Raw genomic sequence first — 21,723 nt, 5'->3', positions numbered from 1 at the left:
TGAATTGAGGGAGAAAAAGGTGTTTGAATTCTGATATCTTTGGTACTTAAAACCAAACACAATATCATCTCGACATTATTCCAGTCAAGATGATTCTGATTTTTACTTGATGGTGAATATATGTTACTTGGTGGTGAATATATGAATATATGGAGGCCACTAGAACTTTTAATTTTATTTACGATCGTTTTTATTAGTAATAAATATTCGTAACTTATAAATTAACTAGCGTAACTCGTCGTATGTTCTTATAACGCATATGAGGAAATCCGTCCCCTCGTCAATGCCTCGCTCTTTATGCTAAAGTTCGAATTTTATTCCAATTCTTTAAGAATAACCTCTGAATCACAAAGATCGTTTAATTAGAATAAATAGCTTTTTTCGAATTACAAAAAAGTACTTTAGCGTAGAGCAAGGTATCAAGGAGGGGACAAACCTTCTCATATACGTAATAATTTATATTCGTTTAAAGTTATAATGCGGCCCCTTACTTTCGGTTGAAAAACTTGTTTTTTTTATTTAATTTCTCATCGTTTTTTAAAATTAATGCTGGAAAATTCAGCGCCCTCTTCATGCAAATTCTCTTGCCCCATGATAAATTCTTCAATGGAAAGATCCTCTCACGCCAAATCCTGTGATAAAATCCTTTGATACACTGAATCTGATGGAGTGATTTTTTTCATTAAAGTTCTATGATTTTTAGGGGGAGTTTCCCCCTTTTTTTGAAAATAAGGCATGTTTTCACAGGCTCGTAGCTTTTGATGGGTAAGCCTAAACTTGATGAAACTCAAATATTTAAAATCGGCATAAAAACCCGATTCTTTGAATGTATATATTGGTATCAAAATTTCATTTTTTAGAATTTCAGTTACTATTGAGCCAGATCGCTCTTTACAACAGTCCGTTACCACAAACTGTTTGAAAAAGATTCTTATTAAATAGCAGACACAAATAGTTGCAATTGTGTATAGTGTAAAATTAAAAAGACGAAGAGGTGAAATATAACACAGGCAAAAAAATACACCAATATATATATATATATATATATATATATATATATATATATATATATATATATATATATATATATATATATATATATATATATGTATATATATATATATATATATATATATATATATATATATATATATATATATATATATATATATATATAAATATATATAAATATATATATATAAATATATATATATATATAAATATATATATATATATAAATATATATATATATATAAATATATATATATATACATATATATATATACATATATATATATATATATATATATATATATATATATATATATATATATATATATATATATATATATGTATATATATACATATATATATATATATATATATATATGTATATATATACATATATATATACATATATATTTTTATACTACTATATATATATATATATATAAATTATATATATATTAAAAAAAACATTAAAAAAACACTCACCATGACTAGGGTAGTATATGCGCTGTTAATAGAGATTCCATCAACAATCAAATCTACAATTTGAGCAGGGGCAGAATGGGGGACGGGAGAGGTTTTGTAGTAGTCTCCACAGACGTAGGATTGAACGACCGTCATCCTAAAAAGTGATGTTGAATTTAATACTCTTTTTTTTCTCTTTTTTATTGACACCAGATTTTGATGGTTTGATTCAGAGATGTTCTTTGGGGGGCAACCAAGACAGTTTCCCAGGGCACAGTCGCTCAGGGGCGCCGCTACAGGGGAGTTGTTTATTTCTATCCAATTTTTCACTTGATTCGGCTTTTTTGTTGCTTATATTTGAATCGGGAGGGGTAAGGGGGCACTGTAATCGATTGTTCTCCGGGCACCGCTTGCCCTAGGAACGAATTTAGTTCCATCTTTAGATTTGGTTCATTAGATATTTCAATTTCTCTTGCTTTTCTCTACAAAATATATTGTGTTTTCTGTTTTTTCTATAGCACCATATTTTCTAAAAGAAGACTTGCACTCACTAAAGTTTTCTATAATTTGTTTATTAATAGCACATAGATTTTTCCAAGAATCCCAAGTTTAGAAAAAAAATATCTATTATCATAACCGTGTCGTGTTTTCTTATAACATTGCACAACTTTCCTTTATGTATTTACGATTGGAATTCAGAAAAGGATTAGAAAGGGGGTAGCTATCCAGTCTCCACATGGCAGTCTCCCTACATATTGATTATCTTCTTTTAGGTTCAATAAAATTAAATATTGGTGTATCTTTACGTTAATTTATTTACGTTATCATATTCTTAGAAGAACTTATCTTAGAAGACGGAATCTTTTTTTTAAAGACCTTTGTTAGTCAGTTAAAATTTTTGAAAACGGTACCCTGTATCATTGATGTTTGCATTGTTTTTCCCCAACAAAATTTATATTGTTTTAGTTTTCTATTAATATTTGAGCATTCAGTATTTTGATATCTCTTATCAATTTCGATGTTAATTCAGCCTTCAGTTGTCTTCTAATTTCACTTATTTTTTTTTCTTTCGTGTTCTATTCAGTTTCCTATTACCATGCAACCTCTAAAAGGAGATTTCCACTCAATAGAATTTATATAAATTTTTTGTTAATTCCAAGTTTAGACTTGTCTAGAGAAAGTTCAAGATTAGAAAAATGTTTTGACTACTATAACAACAAATTCTGATCGGAAATTACACCTTATTACCTTCATTTCTTATGAAAATATTCTTAGTCTCTTTAAAATTTGCTTTATTTTTTAAATTCCTTTCTCTACAGGAATAATTACACTCTTTTGTAAAGATGTTATTCTTTTCTTTTCTTTTTATCGGAATCTTAAATACGTACCCTGTATCCCTGACATTTATCTTGTTTTTCCTACGAAATATATCGTGTTATCAGTTTTCTATTATCACCCATCTCTCTAAAAGAAGATTTGTACTCAATAAAATTTCCCCTGGAACCAGTTTCATGTTTTACCAGTGAACACAGGTCTTGTCAAAACAACCTGAAATCCCCATTGATAAATACCTTTCTAAAACAACTTTCTCAGCATTATCTGTCACAGAAAAAAAAAAAACATTTTTCTCCATGAAATGCAGTTAAAAGAGATCCCCTTTATCTGAACTGTCAAGGCCTCGTGGGATTCAAAAACGGATAATAGCCTTTTTCGACAAATTAACCAGGTTTCTTATAAAAAGAGGAGCTTTCACTTGAATGGAGCATTTGAACATAAGGAACAATTTTGTATGTAACGGTAAGTGAGTCGCCCACATTCTGTTCGTCTTATCACTGGGAAATTTTCCAGAAACTAGAAGAAAAGGGTGGAAGGCATTTCCATAGCCCGAATAATCTCCTTTTTATAAAACAACCCTAATCTGGGTTTCTCATGCGTATTTGGTCTTCCTTAAAATCTAGGAGGATCATGAGCCACACCCGCCATAAAATAGCTTTGAAATATCTACCAATCCTAGAGTATTATTCGACGAACGACTGCTATCACAGAAGTGATTTAGCGGGAATTTTCTTTCTGGATTTTAGCTCTAAAGTTTGCAACAAGGGCTAAAAGACAAATTCATCAGGTTTCTTATCAAAATAGGGACTTTTAGGTGAATGGAGCATTGGAACATAAGGGGCAATTTTGTGTGGAATAATCAGTGAATTGTCCTTTTTCTGGTCGTCCTAAGACTGAAAGATTTTTCAGAAACTAGGAGAAAGGGTGTAAGGCCTTTCTATATCCCAAAATAATCTTCGAAACAATCCTATTCCGGCACAATCGTTGACGTTTTGGAATCTTGAATGATTATAGCTCCGCGCTTTCCCTAAAATGGCTTTCAAACATCTATTAATCATCAGGAGTATTGTTCGCTGTACGACAGCAATCATAGAAGTGATATGGTTTCATTTTTTTCAGATATTAACTTTAAACCTCACAAGGGCTATTAGTCAAATCAACCAAGTCTCTCATAAAAAAAAAAAAGTTACTTTTAGTTGAGTAGAACATTTAAACATAAGGGACAATTTTGTGGGAAATGATTAATAAATTGCCCTTATTCTGGTTGCCCTAGCGCTGAAAGATTTCATACAAACTGGAAGAAAGGGTGGAAGGCATTTCTATATCCCTCTCTTTAAAATCTCTTTTTCAAATATCTTTACACTATTCAGGTTTTTCCCATATTCTCTTAAAATCTAGGAAGATTATACAAACACCAAAAACAAGAAGAACATTAGGGAATTTTTCAAGACAGTGGGAAACAAATTAGAATGAATATTTCGGCCCTAAGTTTGTGATGGAAAGGCAGTGTGGTCTTCGTCGCTATTTAGGAAGAGTATACCGCTTTGCCCACATCAAAATGGCTTTAAATATCTACCAATTATCAGGAATCTCATTCGACATGTGACAGCTATCACAGAAGGTATACAGCTGGAATTCTTTTTATTTTTTATTTTTTGTTTTGTTTTGACTCTAAACCTTGCAACAAGGGCTATAAGACAGAATATTTTCTATCCCTTACTAGCTGAATTAAAGATTTTTTATTTTTATTTTAACCCCAAGTCAATTGAATGGATCATTCTGTATTTAAGCTTATAAAAAGCGAAAGTCGTCTGTGACCTTTATTGACGTCTCATTGGCTTCATATATTTTTTTTCTTTATCAAAGCGATCACTGAATATATACAATTAATGAAGCATTTATTTTTTCCATTTAATGCCAGGAAGGAACTCGAGCAGAGAAACGCATTCATAATGAAATCATTTCTACATGAATACCACTAACGATGAACAGTCCCTTGTCTGCCTTACTTGTAACAACTCTAAGTTTGTTTTCTTTTTCCAAAAGTTGCTTTATTTTTGAATTCATTAGCTCCTCTTCCTGGAAATGGGAGGTGGTTATAAATATAGAATTACTTACGAGTGAACAAGGGATCAAATAAAAAGAGTTACTTATTTCTATCCCAGTGTCAATTGAAAAAAATTAGATCTACTTTTAACTAGCGAAATACTTGGTCGTTAACTGGATTGAGGGGTTGGGGAGTTCACAGAAACTATAGTGCTTTGAATTTTATTTCTTGATTTTCGAATCATGACGAACATTAATACTAAAAACTGTCGACTGATTCCAGAAATTGCTATTTTGAAAAGAAGAGGAAGCTATTTAAGAGCAGTGATATTTGCATCAATAGCAACATTATACCCATGGGGTTGTCGTTTCTACTAAGTAGTAAAATATATCTTATTAAACGAGCAATAGTAGTATATCTATAAATTTTTCATCGAAAAGTACTACTAAATACTTAATGCAGCACCAATCCACCTGAGGCCAATACACCTACGCACGCTCTCCCTCCACCGCAATCTATTCAAAGCATCCCTCACTGCACCCTCCCTAGAAGTTCCCATTTCCCTTAAATCTTTCATTACGACATCCTCCCACCTCAACCGGGACGACCTGCTTTTTGTTTGGCCCCAGATGGTTAGCCAAAAAGGATAATTTTCGGCAATCTGTCATCCTTCAACCGCAGAACGTACCCTAGCCATCTCAACCCTTTTCTCATTTTAGCCACAGAAAGTGGGACTGAACCACACTTTTTGTAAAGCCTACTGTTCGAGATGTGGTCAATGATTCGGGTACCCAAAACAATTTCTCTAGAAAACATATAGCAAAACTCCCTCCGTTTTTCCGAGCACTCATGCTTCAGAGCAATACTAGACCACTATCATTGCCACAGTTTCCAATTTTCTACGCGTGGTTACCATCTTCCTATTCTTCCAAATTTTTTTCAACTGTGAAAAACTGCAGAACGATTATTTCTGGAAATTGACATACTACCATTTTCCGGTGTGAAAAAAAAAGATTTAGATAGGTCACGACTTCGGGAAAATTCATTTCGTCCTCTCAGTCCCTTTAATATATGACATAAATCATCTGCTTACTGAAATTAGAGGCCGTTGATGGTTTAAAGCCTAGAGCATAAGCAGGAGGAGATTCAAAACGCAAATTGTTTATTGACAAATCGTTGATATCAAGCTTTTAAAGAAAATTTCCTGTTTGATAGTCGTGAGCATGGGATATATAATATTTTTTCTCCATATTACTGGGGGCAACTTCACCTCTTCATTTTCCGGCTACAAAAAAACCATATAGATAGGTCACGACTTTGCGAAAATTCCTTTAAGGCCTTAATTTATTTGAAAAAAACAGTTTCTTATTAATGCCGTCACAAAAAACCAGATCGTTTATACCCTAATGGTTTACTTTCTACAGCGAATAAAACAAAATTTGAATTGTTTTACGAAAGAGATTAAAAGAAAATTGCCTTTTTTGCACCAAGCCAACCTCAGGTACAGGTTCTGAGGTTCTCTACCTTACATATATACCTTCACATAACATACATTTGATATGATTTGATTCACATTAACATAGATAATGGAATGGTCTGCCATTGGAGGTTGTCGAGGCAGAGAGTGTTCGAATTTTTAGAAGTGCATTAGTAAATACGCCTTTTTTATTTAGACGCTTTTGTTGTGTAGTTTCGTGTTATTTAGAAGTTTTGCTGTTTAGCTTGTCGTTGCCAATTTACTTTAGATTAGTATTATGATTTTGTGTTTTTGTGTTTTTGCGACAAGCATTGATGCTTACCGCTATTCGTAATAGTAAATAAATAAATAAATACAAATATCCAACACTAAGAGACACTCGTTTTGAGCACAAATAAAAAAAAGAACAGAAACAAATAAATATTAAATCAAGTGGGACATGACAAAAAAAATAAATAAGAAGAAAAGCGAACAAGGTCCCCGGAGCCTGTTTATTATCTGAATTAAAGGTTTGTTTGTTTTTTTTTTTGTTTTTTTTTTTTGCTTTATTTTAACCGTGTGTAGATTATTTGTGATCATTTTTTACTTCAGCATACACAAATACAAAAGACTTGACCTTTATTGGCTTAAAAAACTCCACCATTTGCTTAATAGTTTTCCCAGGGTCAAAGAGATCAACTCATCATCCCATCAACACTGAATATATAAAATAAATGAACGATTTTTCTTATTTAATGCTAAGAAACAACTGAGGCGAAGAACATTGATCACATATATAATGAATTAATTTCCATATAAATGTCATTAACGATAATACAGTTCTAGACCCCCCTTGCTACTAACAACCTAAAGTTTCTTTTCTTATTCTGAAAGTTGCTTTGTTTTTGTATTCATTAGCTCCTCTAGATTTTCTGGAAATGGAAGGTCGTTATAAATATAGAGTTACTTAAGAGTGAATGAGAGACTAAATAAAGATAGTTTCTTATCAGTTTCCTAGGATTAATTAAGAAAAAAGAATTCAGCTTTCAAATAATAAAAAAAAATTTTTTCCTATGAGAAAATTTGCCCTGTTTCGTCTATGGGCTATACCGGTCGTGGGGACTTTTTTTCGATGGGTTTTACTTAGTTATAACAACTATTGATTTTTCTTTCTGGGGGGAGGGGTCACTAAAAGATAAATCAATATAAACCATTGCCTCTTATGTTTTCTATTAAGATCAACTTGTACGGATGCAGAGACACACACATTGACAGACAGGCAATTGTAATTACTATATAGATTTTATATTTTTCTTGTACTTGAAGTACCGTGGACAGTAATTAAATTTCATAAATTGAAAATTTATAAAACTTGAAGAATATGAAATTAAATTTCATCGTGCGTACTGTTTACGTTGAAACTTATCTTAATATAAAAAACAGGAAGAAATCAGGAATTTAATTTTTAATAAAAAACTTATGCAGTTTTCTGCGTATTGACGAATGAAAGATCAGCAAATAAAGAAAAAAATCAGCAAATAAAGCTTCGCAAAATAAAGTCTTTGGGAATACACAGATTGTTAATTGTTTGAATTTGTACGGACACGGGGTTGAAAAATCAGCAGATAAAGCTTCAAAAAATAAAGCCTTTGAGGATACAATGATTGTTAGTGCTTGAATTTGTACAGAGGAAAAGCGTTGTCAAATTTATCTAATTAGTTTTGCTTATTTATTTCGGAGTTCAACGTGGCAACATTGACGTTTCTGTCTAAAGACATTAGATGGGTCAACAGGCAAAAAAAAGTTTTTCCTTTGTATACCCTAGTTACTTTAAGACTTCATCTTTGCATATAATACGGGCCAAGAACAAAACTTACGTGTAGTACCCAATGTGCCGGGCATTAAAATGTCTCTAAATAGATCTAACAGTTTCTTGATTTTAATTGTCATTAGTCTTGCTAGCCGAAAATAAATAATAATATCCAATTATGCCCATTAGTCACATCAACTATGGCCAATATATAATGCCCAATAGTCGACATGCACATTAAGCACGAGTTGAAAATGAAAACTGATGATGAAAGTGACAAATTTGTTTCCAAAAGAAGTAATTTTTCAGTATCATAAATTTTGACATAATCCAGACGGTATCTCATTTTCAAATACCTGTCAGGGTATGATTAACAATAAAAGTCGAAATATGTTTTATGACAATTTAATTCTTGGATTTTTTTTTTGGGGGGGGGGGGGGATCGAATGAAACTCGTCTTTACATGCGCTTATATAACGTAAATTGGACACGTTTCATAATGCGAACCGAATTTTAATGTATCTAAAACCGATAAATCCATGGTGATCCATGCCCCCCTCCAAGAGTCCCAATGCCCCCTCCCCCGAAAAAAATGTTTTCTTATAATTCAATTTGTATATTCATGAAAGAAGTAATACAATCGAGAACCCATACATGTGTAAACATAATGATGTGTCCCTCTTATAGTTTGCTCGTGTAAGTAGGTCAATTACCCATATGCTCAAATATGGGTGCAAGCCCAGGACCCATCATGGGATACTACTAAGCCAAATTGTCTCCCAAGCAGCTGTCAACTATCACCACAGTTTGAATAGAACTTTTTTCTCCTGGACATGTTCCACTTCAACACCGAACCTTCCGCTCATATGTACATAATTACTTTTAGAAGCCCTTATCAAGCCTCCTCTCACCCTACGATTTTTATAACTTTATGGTAATATCACACTTAGACTTCTGGACTGGGCAATCATTTTCCTACCTTCGGATTTTATTTTATGCTCTTAACATTTTTTAATGCTTATTTTCTATTAGCCTATTCCTCACTTGGCCATGATTGTTACCGATCGGGTCAAAATACATCTTTGCTTAATGCCCACTTCAATTAGAAGCTATTTTGGAAAATTTCCCGCTTAAGTTCCCACCTGCTGGGCTTTTAGTGTGTAAGCGCTTATAACATAAATAGGTACTCCAGAAAAAAAACTTTTAAATAGAACCTGTAAAAGCCAGCTTAAATGTACATCTGTAGTCTCAATACACAGTATTGTCCAAAAAGCTCTGTTTTCGCCTTGATATAATAGAAACACAGTGAAGGGAAAACAAAAAACGCTCTGTTTGAGTTTGAATTGGTTATTTGTTGCAATTTCTATTCGCTTCGAGTTTCATTAATTCATTGATAGCACTATTATTTGACTTTATTTCTGTTCATCTTTCCCTTAAAACAGATCTGTATTTTTCTTTGATATTTTAAATTAAAAAAAAAGCTTTCCACTGAAAGTAAGGAGCAACTTTAACGCTTAAAACGAACAGAAATTATTACGTATATAAGGGGGTTCGTCCTCTCGTCAATATCTCGCTCTTTATGCTAAAGTTTGTATTTTGTTTCAATGCTTTAAGAATGACCCCTGAATCACAAAGGCCGTTTAATTAGAATAAGCAGCTCTTTTGAAAGTACTAAAAAACTGCGGTTCGAGTCTCCCTCGTTAGAAATACCCCTTTTTACCCCTATGATCGATCAAAAAAAGAAAACCTCCTTCTACTTAAAAAATGGTAAATAGTATTTTCCATCATTTCAACCTCTGCTCTTTCCCCCCAAAAAATGATCTGATAACATAGAATGTATGCCGGCTAGAATCTTCACTGAACAGCATTATCCAGAAATCAGTTGACACGTGGGGCAATCTCACAGTTTAAGTAAGCCCCAAGATCCTCAGCGGGACATCTTTTAGTTGCTTTCAAAAAAGTTTCAAGCGTTTAAAGAAATGGTAATTACTAATATTGTTAGCAGAGCAGCTAAATCCACGGACCTTGCAATACAGAGAGAAAAGTTAGGAATAGAATTGTCATAAAACAAATTTGCCAAGTAATTGGCTTTCTTAGAAATATGTATTCAAATATTGAAAACACTAATAAATCGAATAGCTCTGCTGGGGCAGTTTAAAAGGCACTATGTTGCCTAACTCTAGTGATACATGCGCATCTGTCACGTATATAATGACTGGCAAATCAAGATAAATTTCGAGTTTATTTTCTCATCCTTGCTTAGTGACGGCTTAGTACAGTCAGAACAGGAATATATTTATTCACTGCAATAGCTTAAAGCCAGTAAGAGCACGTCAATATTGAAGAAAAAAAGCAAAGAGCTACAGAAAATAACAACAGAGTAGCAACTAGGATTTCTACATCAACAAATTTATATATCAAGATTTAGATAAGGTACTTAAGGCATTTCTGAAGTTTAAACGTTTTATTTTTGCTTTGGTTCACGTTTTACAAGTTTATTTACGGTTTTAATGTTTCCGAAAATTTTGATAGCTGAGATTCAGCTTCATCCGTCGGCCGTATTACATTTTTGGAGTTTACATATTTTATTTACGTTTTAGTTCACATTCAGCTACATTTTACACAGTTTATCCATGGTTTTCATGTTTCGATGTAAGACGACAATTTCGAAAGCTGAAACTCAGTTTTATCCACCTATCGTATTACATTTTTGAAGTTTAAACGTTTTATTTTTGCTTTGGTTCGCGTTTTACAAGTTTATTTACGGTTTTAATGTTTCAACGTAAGATGACAATTTTGATAGCTGAGATTCAGCTTCATCCATCGGCCGTATTACATTTTTGGAGTTAACATATTTTATTTGTGTTTTAGTTCACATTCAGTTACATTTTACAAGTTTATTCACGGTCTTCATGTTTCGATGCAAGACGACAATTTTGAAAGCTGAAACTCAGTTTTATCCACCTATCGTACTATATTTTTGAAGTTTAAACGTTTTATTTTTGCTTCGATTCACGTTTTACAAGTTTATTTACGGTTTAATGTTTCAATGTAAGACGACAATTTTGATAGCTGAGATTCAGCTTCATCCATCTACCGTATTACATTTTTAGAGTTAGCATATTTTATTTACGTTTTAGTTCCCATTCAGTTACATTTTACAAGTTTATCCACGGTTTTCATGTTACAATGTAAGAAGATAATTTTAATATGTAAAATTCAGTTTTATCCACCTATCGTACTATATTTTTGAAGTTTAAACGTTTTATTTTTGCTTTGATTCACGTTTTACAAGTTTATTTACGGTTTAATGTTTCAATGTAAGACGACAATTTTGATAGTTGAGATTCAGCTTCACCATCTACCGTATTACATTTTTAGAGTTAGCATATTTTATTTACTAACTGATTGTCGTCAGATGAAAATGAAAAAGTTTGTGATACCTTGGATGTGAAGGAAGATTTGTTTAGTGAGGAAGAATTAGCGACAGTACTAGAAGGATTAAAAAATAATAAGGCCCCAGGTGCTGATAGTATGATTAATGAGTTCCTTAAATATGGTGGCTTTGAGGTTAGGAATAAGCTACTGAAGATTATGAACATGATTTTTGAAAAAGGAGAAGTACCCAATGATTTTAGGAAAACCTTAATTAAACCACTGTATAAGAAAGGTGACAAGAGTGAATGTCGTAATTATCGAGGCATTAGTCTGGTCTCTGTAGGTAGCAAATTACTGAGTAATATGATACTTTTTAGACTGAGACATGCTGTAGACAAAGTTTTAAGGGAAGAACAATGCGGTTTTAGAAAAGGTAGAGGATGTGTCGACCATGTTTTCACTCTTAGGTTAATAATTGAGAAGTCCCTTCGTTGTCAAACACCTTTGGTCCTTAGTTTTATCGATTATGAGCAAGCTTTCGATTCTGTTGATAGAACAGCGTTAACAAAGGTCTTATCGTTATATGGTATACCAGAAAAATACATTAAAGTGATTTGCGCTATGTACGAGAATAATACTGCTGCGGTTAAGGTAGGAAATGAGGTTAGCAACTGGTTTTGTATTATATCAGGAGTTAAGCAGGGTTGTGTTCTATCCCCCTTTATATGGATCATTTTGATGGACTTCGTCTTAAGGAGCACAGGAAAGGCAATTGGAGACCATGGAATCAAATGGGGAGGAAGAACGCTCCTGGACTTAGATTATGCTGATGATTTAAGCATATTAGATGAAAGTGTGAGCAAAATGAATGAATTTTTAGAGGTTTTACGAGTTCAGGGTGCTAAAATAGGCTTGAAAATTAATGTTAAGAAGACTAAGTCACTAAGGCTAGGAATAAGTGAAGATGAACAGGTGACCTTAGGTAACGAAAAGATTGATCAGGTTGGGAGTTTCAGTTACCTTGGTAGTATTATTAGTAAAGATGGTGGGAGCAGTGAAGATGTTAAAAGTAGAATAGCTAAAGCTCAGGGTGTTTTTTCACAGTTAAAAAAAGTTTGGAAGAATAGAAAGATAAGCCTACAAACCAAGATTAGAATATTGGAAGCTACAGTGATGACAGTGGTCAAAAGCATGCTCTGAAGCATGGACACTCCGAAAAGCAGATGAAAATTTACTAGATGTTTTCCAGAGAAATTGCCTACGGATTGTTCTGGGTACCCGGCTGACTGACCGTATTTCAAACAGTAGGTTGTACGAAAAGTGTGGTTCAATCCCGCTTTCTGGGGCTATAATGAAAGAAAGGTTGATATGGCTAGGCCACGTTCTACGGATGAAGGATGACAGATTGCCGAAGATTGTCCTTTTTGGCCAACCGTCTGGGGCTACACGGAAAGCAGGTCGTCCTTGTCTGGGTTGGGAGGATGTCATAAATAAGGATTTAAAGGAAATGGGAACTTCCTGGGAGGGTGTAAAGAGGGAGGCTTTAAATAGATTAGGTTGGAGGAGGAGCGTGCGTAGCTGTGTTGGCCTCAGGCGGCTTGGTGCTGCAGTGAGTTATTAGTAGTAGTAGTAGTAGTATATTTTATTTACGTTTTAGTTCCCATTCAGTTACATTTTACAAGTTTATCCACGGTTTTCATGTTACAATGTAAGAAGATAGTTTTAATATGTAAAATTCAGTTTTATCCACTTACCTTGTCATATTTTTGAAGTTTAAACGTTTAATTTTTGCTTTGATTCACGTTTTACAAGTTTATTTACGGTTTTAATGTTTCAATGTAAGACGACAATTTTGATAGTTGAGATTCAGCTTCATCCATCGGCTGTATTACATTTTTGGAGTTAGCATATTTTATTTACGTTTTAGTTCCCATTCAGTTACATTTTACAAGTTTATCCACGGTCTTCATGTTTCAATGTAAGACGACAATTTTGATAGCTGAAACTCAGTTTTATCCACCTACCGTATTCTATTTTTGAAGTTTAAGCTTTTTATTTTTGCTTTGGTTCACGTTTTACAAGTTTATCCACGGTCTTCATGTTTCAATGTAAGACGACAATTTTGATAGCTGAAACTCAGTTTTATCCACCTACCGTATTCTATTTTTGAAGTTTATGCTTTTTATTTTTGCTTTGGTTCACGTTTTACAAGTTTATTTACGGTTTTAATTTTTCAACGTAAAACGACAATTTTGATAGCTAAAATTCAGCTTTATTCATCTAATGTATGAAATCTTTGAAGTTCACGCGTTTTATTTACGTTTTAGTTTAAGTTTAGTTAAAATTCAGCTTTATTCATCTAATGTATGAAATCTTTGAAGTTCACGCGTTTTATTTACGTTTTAGTTTAAGTTTAGTTACCTTTTTTTGTCACTGTAAATCAAATTGACACATATTCATAAAGGTGCAAATCAATATTTTGCAAAGCATGAAACGACGCTATGAATTATCAATAATTGTGTGAACATATTTATGTGATAAAACGGGATATACCCCACAATGGAGAACAAAAATTCTCAATATATTATGAATCAATGAAGATATGAAAAGACGGATTGAAACGGTCGATAGAAAAACTAAGCAGGAGCTAAGCTCTAAACCAAGATTTGCAAGACATCAAACAACGCCTTTGATTATCATAATTATGTGGAATTATTAAATACGTTTATAACTAAATAGAGGATATTAATACATAATGGAGAGAGAAAAAAATTCGCAATATATTAAGAATCAACTAAGATAAGAGAAAAGGGAATGAGCCAACCGATAGAGCTAGCTCAGCGAGGGGGGTTGAGCTGTAAATTAAAGTCTTGCTTTAGAAAAAACTTTCAGTTGTCTCGAAATTTTGAGCTTTTTGCTGCAGTATTCAGTTTTGTCGGTGTTGCCATGTTGATCTGTGAACAACAATAAACAAAAAATAATTATTTAAATTTGACGACGTTGTGTCTGTAAAAATTGAAACATTAATAACTTGCTGATTCCAAACGAAAACTTCATCTTCAAAAGAAGAATTAAGCGTCTTAAAGCTTCTTAAGTTGTTGGGTGCCATCTGGTTTTAGCTTATTTATGACTGACTTTCCAATCATTTTCCTCTCCTTTTTTCAAATTCTATGCCCGCTACTTTTCCATTAAATAATTAATTCCCTTTTTCTTCTTTTTTTTTTTTAGATACGTATGGTTGCAGTTTCCAACTAACCAATTCAAGTAATCAGATCTAACTTTCATTGTCCTAGGTAATTCAAATCTGTTGTTTTAAATCTCACGAATTTATTAAGTGTCAAAAGTATCATTTAGTAATGATGGCAAAAAAAACTTGAAAGCGAAAAAACATCATTTTGTTAGAAATGATGGCGAAAAAACCGAAAAAACTTTGAATTTATCTTATTTAAACAAGACATTGAATCAGCTTTCATCGCTTCTTCGACTAGGATTTATGTGCAATATTCTCCTTGGTTCAAACAATTTTATGGTTGTTGTTTGGTTGCCAAATAATTTGGTTCAAACAATTTTATGGTTGTTATTTAGTTGCAAAATAATTTGGTTCAAACAATTTTATGGTTGTTATTTGATTGCCAAATAATTTGGTTCAAACAATTTTATGGTTGTTATTGTTACTTGGAAATTGCAAATCGATCACCCGTAAAGCCTCTATTTTGTCAATAGTTAGAAATTTTCGTTTTTTATATTTTTTTTATAAAATGTACATTTTATTTTCAATTCCATTCCTAGCGTTGTTTTATTCACGAGATTCGTTTTGAAAGAAAAGAATATATATAGAAAAGATAGAAGAAAACACAGAATAAAACATGCTCGTAAAAATAGCATAGACAAAGTGAAGTTAGTATCTTAATGAAATAAAAATGTAGATCCAATGGCAGAAACAGAAGACGAAAACAATTATATACCTATTGGTTGTCAGTGTTCCGGTTTTGTCTGAACAGATGGCAGTTGCGTTGCCCATTGTTTCACAAGCATCAAGATGTCGCACCAAGTTGTTATCTTTCATCATTTTCTGTTAAAAGAAATCAATTTTAATAAAGGAAAAAATGGAAGACTTAACAATAGACAAAGGTTTCCAGTTAGAGTCTCAGATAAAACGCTACTTTGTTCATAAATGCAGACAAGGAGACATTCCTTCTAAGACTGGTCAGAAGAGCACCCGCAAAGCAGACTTCAAAATTTGAGCCAAACTTTTGAAAATTTGAGCGAAACAAAATTTGAAACTTTCAAATTTTCAAAATTTGAGCCAACGGTTCCAAACTTTTATTTCAAGTCCCTCGTCCCGTCTAAAATTCCTAGAAATCCTACCTTTCAGGTCTGTTTAAAACTTCCTAACGAAAGTAAAGCAGTAAATAAATTCAAAGTAATGTGAAATGACAAAGATTTTCTCGATTCAGAAGACGTAGTATGCAGATCAATCAAGACGGAATAAGTTTAGTAATGAATAAGAGGCTTTGATTCTCTCCTATCCCCTAACACGCTCTACCCTCTCCCCCCCCCACCACAGAAAAAATTAACTTCCAAAGATAAATATTTATAGCCACAGAGTCGTTATAAATAATTCCTGCAACAGCAAGCCTCTCCTTATGTGTCTTTATGAAGCAGGAAAACCAAAAAACATATGTTTATATTCATAATTTGGATTAAGCGCATTGTAAGAAATTATATATACATTTCGATAGTATTTTTGAAGGTTATGTTACTGAGGGTTAGTTGGAAACATATATGTTGCCAGCTTGTTGCTATTAAGACAAATTGCCAGAGACCCTCCTTCCCCTCCCCTTAAAAAACTTAAGTGCTTCCCCAACTTCACCACGCCCAACAAAAATCCTTCGTATTTATTTGACCTTTCAAAGCATCCTAGTTTCGAAGGGCACCACAAAGCGAGTCGACGTCGTTTCTACCTAGACAAACTGGTTGATGGTTGGTCTGGAAGTCCTGTCTTTGCATATTTTAACAAGAGCTAAGAGCTCATATGGCACTTGTGACGAGGCGAGAAGAGCTAAGAGCCAAGAGATCATATGGTATGAGCTCTAACAAAATTCTATGAATCAATAGATTGATTTAAAAAGGAAAATAAGAGGCTTAATGCCGGGCAAAATTTAAAATAAGAGCTCTGAGTCACAAAGTCCTTCTTAATATCAAAATTCATTAAGATCCGATCACCCACTCGTAAGTTATAAATACCTATTTTTTTCTAATTTTCCCTCTCCCTTTTGCCCCCCAGATGGTCGAATCTGGGAAAACGACTTTATCAAGTCAAATTGTGCAGCTCCCTGACACGCCAACCAATTTTCATCGCCCTATCACGTCCAGAAGCACCGAACTCGCCAAATCACTGAACCCCTCCCCCCAACTCCCCCAAAGAGAGCGAATCCAGTACGATTCTGTCAATCACGTATCAAGGACATATGTTTATTCTATCCACCAAGCTTCATCCCGATTCCTACACTCCAAGTGTTTTTCCAAGATTTCCCCCTCCAAATCCCCACAATGTCAAAAGATCTGGTCGGGATTTGAAATAAGAGCTCTGAGACATGAATTCCTTCTAAAAATCAAATTTCATTACGATCCGATCATCTATTCGTAAGATATAAATACTCCAATTTTCATGTTTTCCAAGAATTCCGGTTCCCCCCTCCAACTCCCCCGAATGTCACAGGATCTGGTCGGAATTTGAAATTAGAACTTTAAAGCACAAGATCCTTCTAAATATCAAATTTCATGAAGATCCGATCACTCCTTCGTAAGTTAAAAATACGTCATTTTTCTTATTTTTCAGAATTACCCCCCCCCCCCAATAGAGCGGATCCGTTCCAATTATGTAAATCACGTATGCAAGACTTCTGCTTATTTTTCCAACCAAGTTTCATCCCAATCCCTCCAATCTAAGCGTTTCCCATCATTTTAGGTTTCCCCACCCCAAACTTCCCCCAATGTCACCAGATCCGGTCAGGATTTAAATTAAGAGGTTTGAGACACGATATCCTTCTAAAAATCAAATTTCATGGAGATCCAATCACCCGTTCGTAAGTTAATAATACCTCATTTTTTCTAATTTTTCAGAATTAACCCCCCAACCCCCCCCCCAACTACCCCAAAGAGAGCGGATCCGTTCTGGTTATGTCAATCATGTATCTAGAACTCGTGTTTTTTTTCCACCAATTTTAATCCCGATCCCTCCACTCTAAGTGTTTTCCAATTTTTAGGTTTCTCCCTCCCAACTCCCCCCCCCCAATGTCACCAAATCCGGTCGGGTTTAAAATAAGAGCTCTGAGCCACAATATCCTTCTAAATATCAAATCTCATTGAGATCCGATCACCCGTTCGTAAGTTGAAAATACCTCATTTTTTTTTATTTTTCAGAAATACCTCCCCCCCCCCAACTACCCAAAAGAGAGCGGATCCGTTCCGTTTATGTCAATCATCTATCTAGGACTTGTGTTTATTTTTCCCACCATGTTTCATCCCGATCCCTCCACTCTAAGTGTTTTCCAAGTTTTAGGTTTCCCCCTCCCAACTCCCCGCCCCCATCACCAGATCCGGTCGGGATTTAAAATAAGAGCTCTAAGACACGATATCCTTCTAAACATCAAATTTCATTGAGATCCGATAACCCGTTCGTAAGTTGAAAATACCTAATTTTTCTAATTTTTAAGAATTACTCCCCCCCCCAGCTACCCTAAAGAGAGCAAATCAGTTCCGATTATGTCAATCATGTATCTGGGACTTGCGCTTATTTTTCCCATCAAGTTTCATCCCGATCCCTCCACTATAAGTGTTTTCCAAGATTTTAGGTTTCCCCCCTCCAACTCCCCCCAATGTCATCAAACCCAGTCGGGATTTAAAATAAGAGCTCTGAGACACAATATCATTCCAAACATCAAATTTAATTAAGATCCAATCACCCGCTCATAAGTTAAAAATACTTCATTTTTTCTATTTTTTCCGAATTAACCGGCCTCCACTCCCCCTCCCCCAGATGGTCAAATCGGGAAAACGACTATTTCTAATTTAATCTGTTCCGGTCCCTGATACGCTTGCCAAATTTCATCGTCCTAGCTTACCTGGAAGTGCCTAACGTAGAAAAACCGGGACTTTAGGTTTTCCCCCTCCAACTGCCCCCAATGTCATCAGATCCGGTCGGGATTTAAAATAAGAGCTCTGAGACACAATATAATTCCAAACATTAAATTTCATTAAGATCCAATCAACCGCTGATAAGTTAAAAATACTTCATTTTTTCTATTTTTTTGCGAATTAACCGGGCCCCCACTCCTCCCCCCCAGATGGTCAAATCGGGAAAACGACTATTTCTAATTTAATCTGGTCCGGTCCCTGATACGCTTGCCAAATTTCATCGTCCTAGCTTACCTGGAAGTGCCTAACGTAGAAAAACCGGGACTTTAGATTTTCCCCCTTCAACTCCCCCCAATGCCATCAGATCCGGTCGGGATTTAAAATAAGAGCTCTGAGACACAATATCATTCCAAACATTAAATTTCATTAAGATCCAATCACCCGCTGATAAGTTAAAAATACTTCATTTTTTCTATTTTTTGCGAATTAACCGGGCCCCCACTCCCCCCCCCCAGATGGTCAAATCGGAAAAACGACTATTTCTAATTTAATCTGGTCTGGTCCCTGATACGTTTGCCAAATTTCATGGTCCTAGCTTACCTGGAAGTGCCTAAAGTAGCAAAACCGGGACCGACTGACAGACCGACAGACCGACAGACCGACAGAATTGGCGACTGCTATATGTCACTTGGTTAATACCAAGTGCCATAAAAACAGAGTGAACAATTCACTACCCCGCCAGAATGCCCGTTAGTGAAAGAATGCCCGTTCATAAAAAGTAAGGCTAACCCCATGACTCCCTCATCCACGCTTAAACAAAACGCCATAAAAGCCTCAGGCGGCAAGTTTCGGGCAGCTATTATTAAAAGTGGGTTAGCTCAGACGAGGGTCCTTAAGATGTGTTGTATCTTAAGGGAGTTGCTTTCTAACCCACGTAACATAAGAGCTTCTTCTTCCTTTATCTTCTTATTCCAAAACATAAACTATTTGTTAACTAGCCGACTTATCATTTGAAACCTACCGTATTTAATAATTCATTAGTTTATGATTGAGAGAACAGTAAGGACTATGGAACAAATAACTAATGTTATTTGAATTAGAATAAACATTGGTGGACTGAAGAACCATGGCTAATTGAGGAATAAGCCAAGACAGATAGTCTGAGCGAGAGGTAAAGCTGACACGAGCCTCTTCCAGAAGTGTATATAAATGATGTCATTTCACTTGCTGAAAGGCAATCTATCATCCATGCTAGGGCAGAACATAGGGCAGAACTAAAGGTAATTCAAATAGTCTGTGAGCTTCTATGAGTCATTTGAAGACAATTGGTGACCCTAAATAAAAAGTTTTCAAAACATATGACTGACCATGTCCACAGGACTGAAAAGACAATTAGGCAACTGAGATTGTTCTTATTATATAAGCTTTGCCTACTGGGAAAGCCTGTTGGAATTACAATGGGGATAATCGAGATATGCTCTTCCCTGTGTAGGGATAGGAACAAGGAGCGAAAAATATATATATTACACCTTATTTGACTGAAAACATTGTATAATGGAAGCAAACAGACTTGCCAGATAAAATTTTGATTTTCAAACTCTCTAATGAATGGCCAAACAGGGAGTAGGCGTGAAAACAACATTAAGAAAGAATTTAATTCTACAGCAACTCCCAATCTCCTCTAATCTCCAGTCCACTTGACTATACTTTACTTTGGACGCTTGTTAGCCTGTCATTCCACGCAAATTAACGGTAGGCGTACCTTGTTTACCTCTCATTCCAGTCAATCTAATGGTAATCCTATGTCAATTTTTAATTCTTGGTCAACCTGCCTGAGACTCTAGGCGGGTGTGCCTTGCTAAATGATAACAAACAAGTATTGGTCCAATAAGAGAGGCATACTTACTTCCGCCGTTTACCCGTGCCATTTAACCAAACACTTGGAAAACTATAGGTTCTATCACTATCTACCTTAGTTCTTCTGTCCTAGGTCGCATGGACGGATAATAAATAGACTTATCTATTAACAAATGAACTAACATCATTTTTATATCAATCCTAATGAGGGATTGTATAAAAATGCTCGATTTTAATTCAAACGACTTTAATTTAAAGTCAAGTCAGGTTAGTCATGATTCTTAATTGAATTTAAACGAGATGATTAGTACGATAATAAATTGTCGAGCATACGTTAACCCGGAATCTATGATGAAGAGTCTTTAAAAAATTATCAAGGATAAAAATAGGTTTATTGGGTAGTCTTATTACTTTCCTTTTAAAATTTCCTTTTTTTCCTTTTTTTTTAAATTGGAAACTTCTTCCTTTTTTATGATGATTTTCCATGGGTAATTCCATCAAAAGCTAAGATTCAATTCCGAAAGATTTGAGTACATCAACATTTATCTCTCATATTTCTTCTATAAAAAGAAATTCTGAATAATAGACAAAAAGCAGAATTTACATCGCCTTCGCCTTAAATCCTTGGTTACTCTAAAGCTTATCCCTTCCATATAACTCAACATTTCCTAACGATAGAAGTAAGCAAAAAAAATTAAGATTCTAGTCTTAGAGAATATTTACTTGCACTTATAAATTGTCAAGTTAATCTTATATCTCTTTAAGCTGATCTCTTTTGCATATTCAAACTCTTGAAAGTTCAGAAGGCATTATAATAAGATACAACACGATCTCGAAGATAATAAGATACAAGTCACAAAATCTCTTTAAGATTTGAGCATATTGTACAGATATTGGCCTCCGCCCAGAATAAGTTCCACGTTCCCCTTATCCTTTTTGAAATGTAGATTGCGTTCCTCATTCCTGGATAGATCCCCGGGAGATTTATTAAAGATCTCAAGCAAAGCTAGCAACAAATATGGGGAGTCTTCTCTAATAAAACTAAGACCAGCTTTACCATGTTGCCATTGTTTATGCTATCCTATCTTCTGTTTTTCAACAGCATCAACGCCAAATGCTAGGGCTTAAACACAAAGCAAGTTTTTGAAGAAAATAGGAAACTACAATGACTTGTATATAGACGAGACAAGACTGATATATAGAGACGAAAATTGGGCCGATAAGAAA

General features: G+C 34.3%; 1 protein-coding gene across 1 annotated transcript in view; it reads right to left on the bottom strand.

The window, feature by feature from the left end:
• Window positions 1-21,723, bottom strand: part of LOC136032553 (plasma membrane calcium-transporting ATPase 2-like) — a 342,097-nt gene that overhangs the window by 91,935 nt on the left and 228,439 nt on the right. Inside the window, exons 19-20 of the mRNA XM_065712822.1 lie at window positions 15,465-15,571; window positions 1,495-1,630 (exon numbers count right to left, since the gene is read on the bottom strand). Coding sequence (XP_065568894.1) covers window positions 1,495-1,630; window positions 15,465-15,571 — 243 coding nt within the window. The remainder of the gene's footprint in view (window positions 1-1,494; window positions 1,631-15,464; window positions 15,572-21,723) is intronic.

This window comes from Artemia franciscana, chromosome 11 (genome assembly GCF_032884065.1).
Source record: "Artemia franciscana chromosome 11, ASM3288406v1, whole genome shotgun sequence".
NCBI lineage: Eukaryota > Metazoa > Arthropoda > Branchiopoda > Anostraca > Artemiidae > Artemia > Artemia franciscana.
The sequence above is the reverse complement of the archived record's forward strand: the minus strand, read 5'-3'. Positions and strand labels throughout refer to the sequence as shown.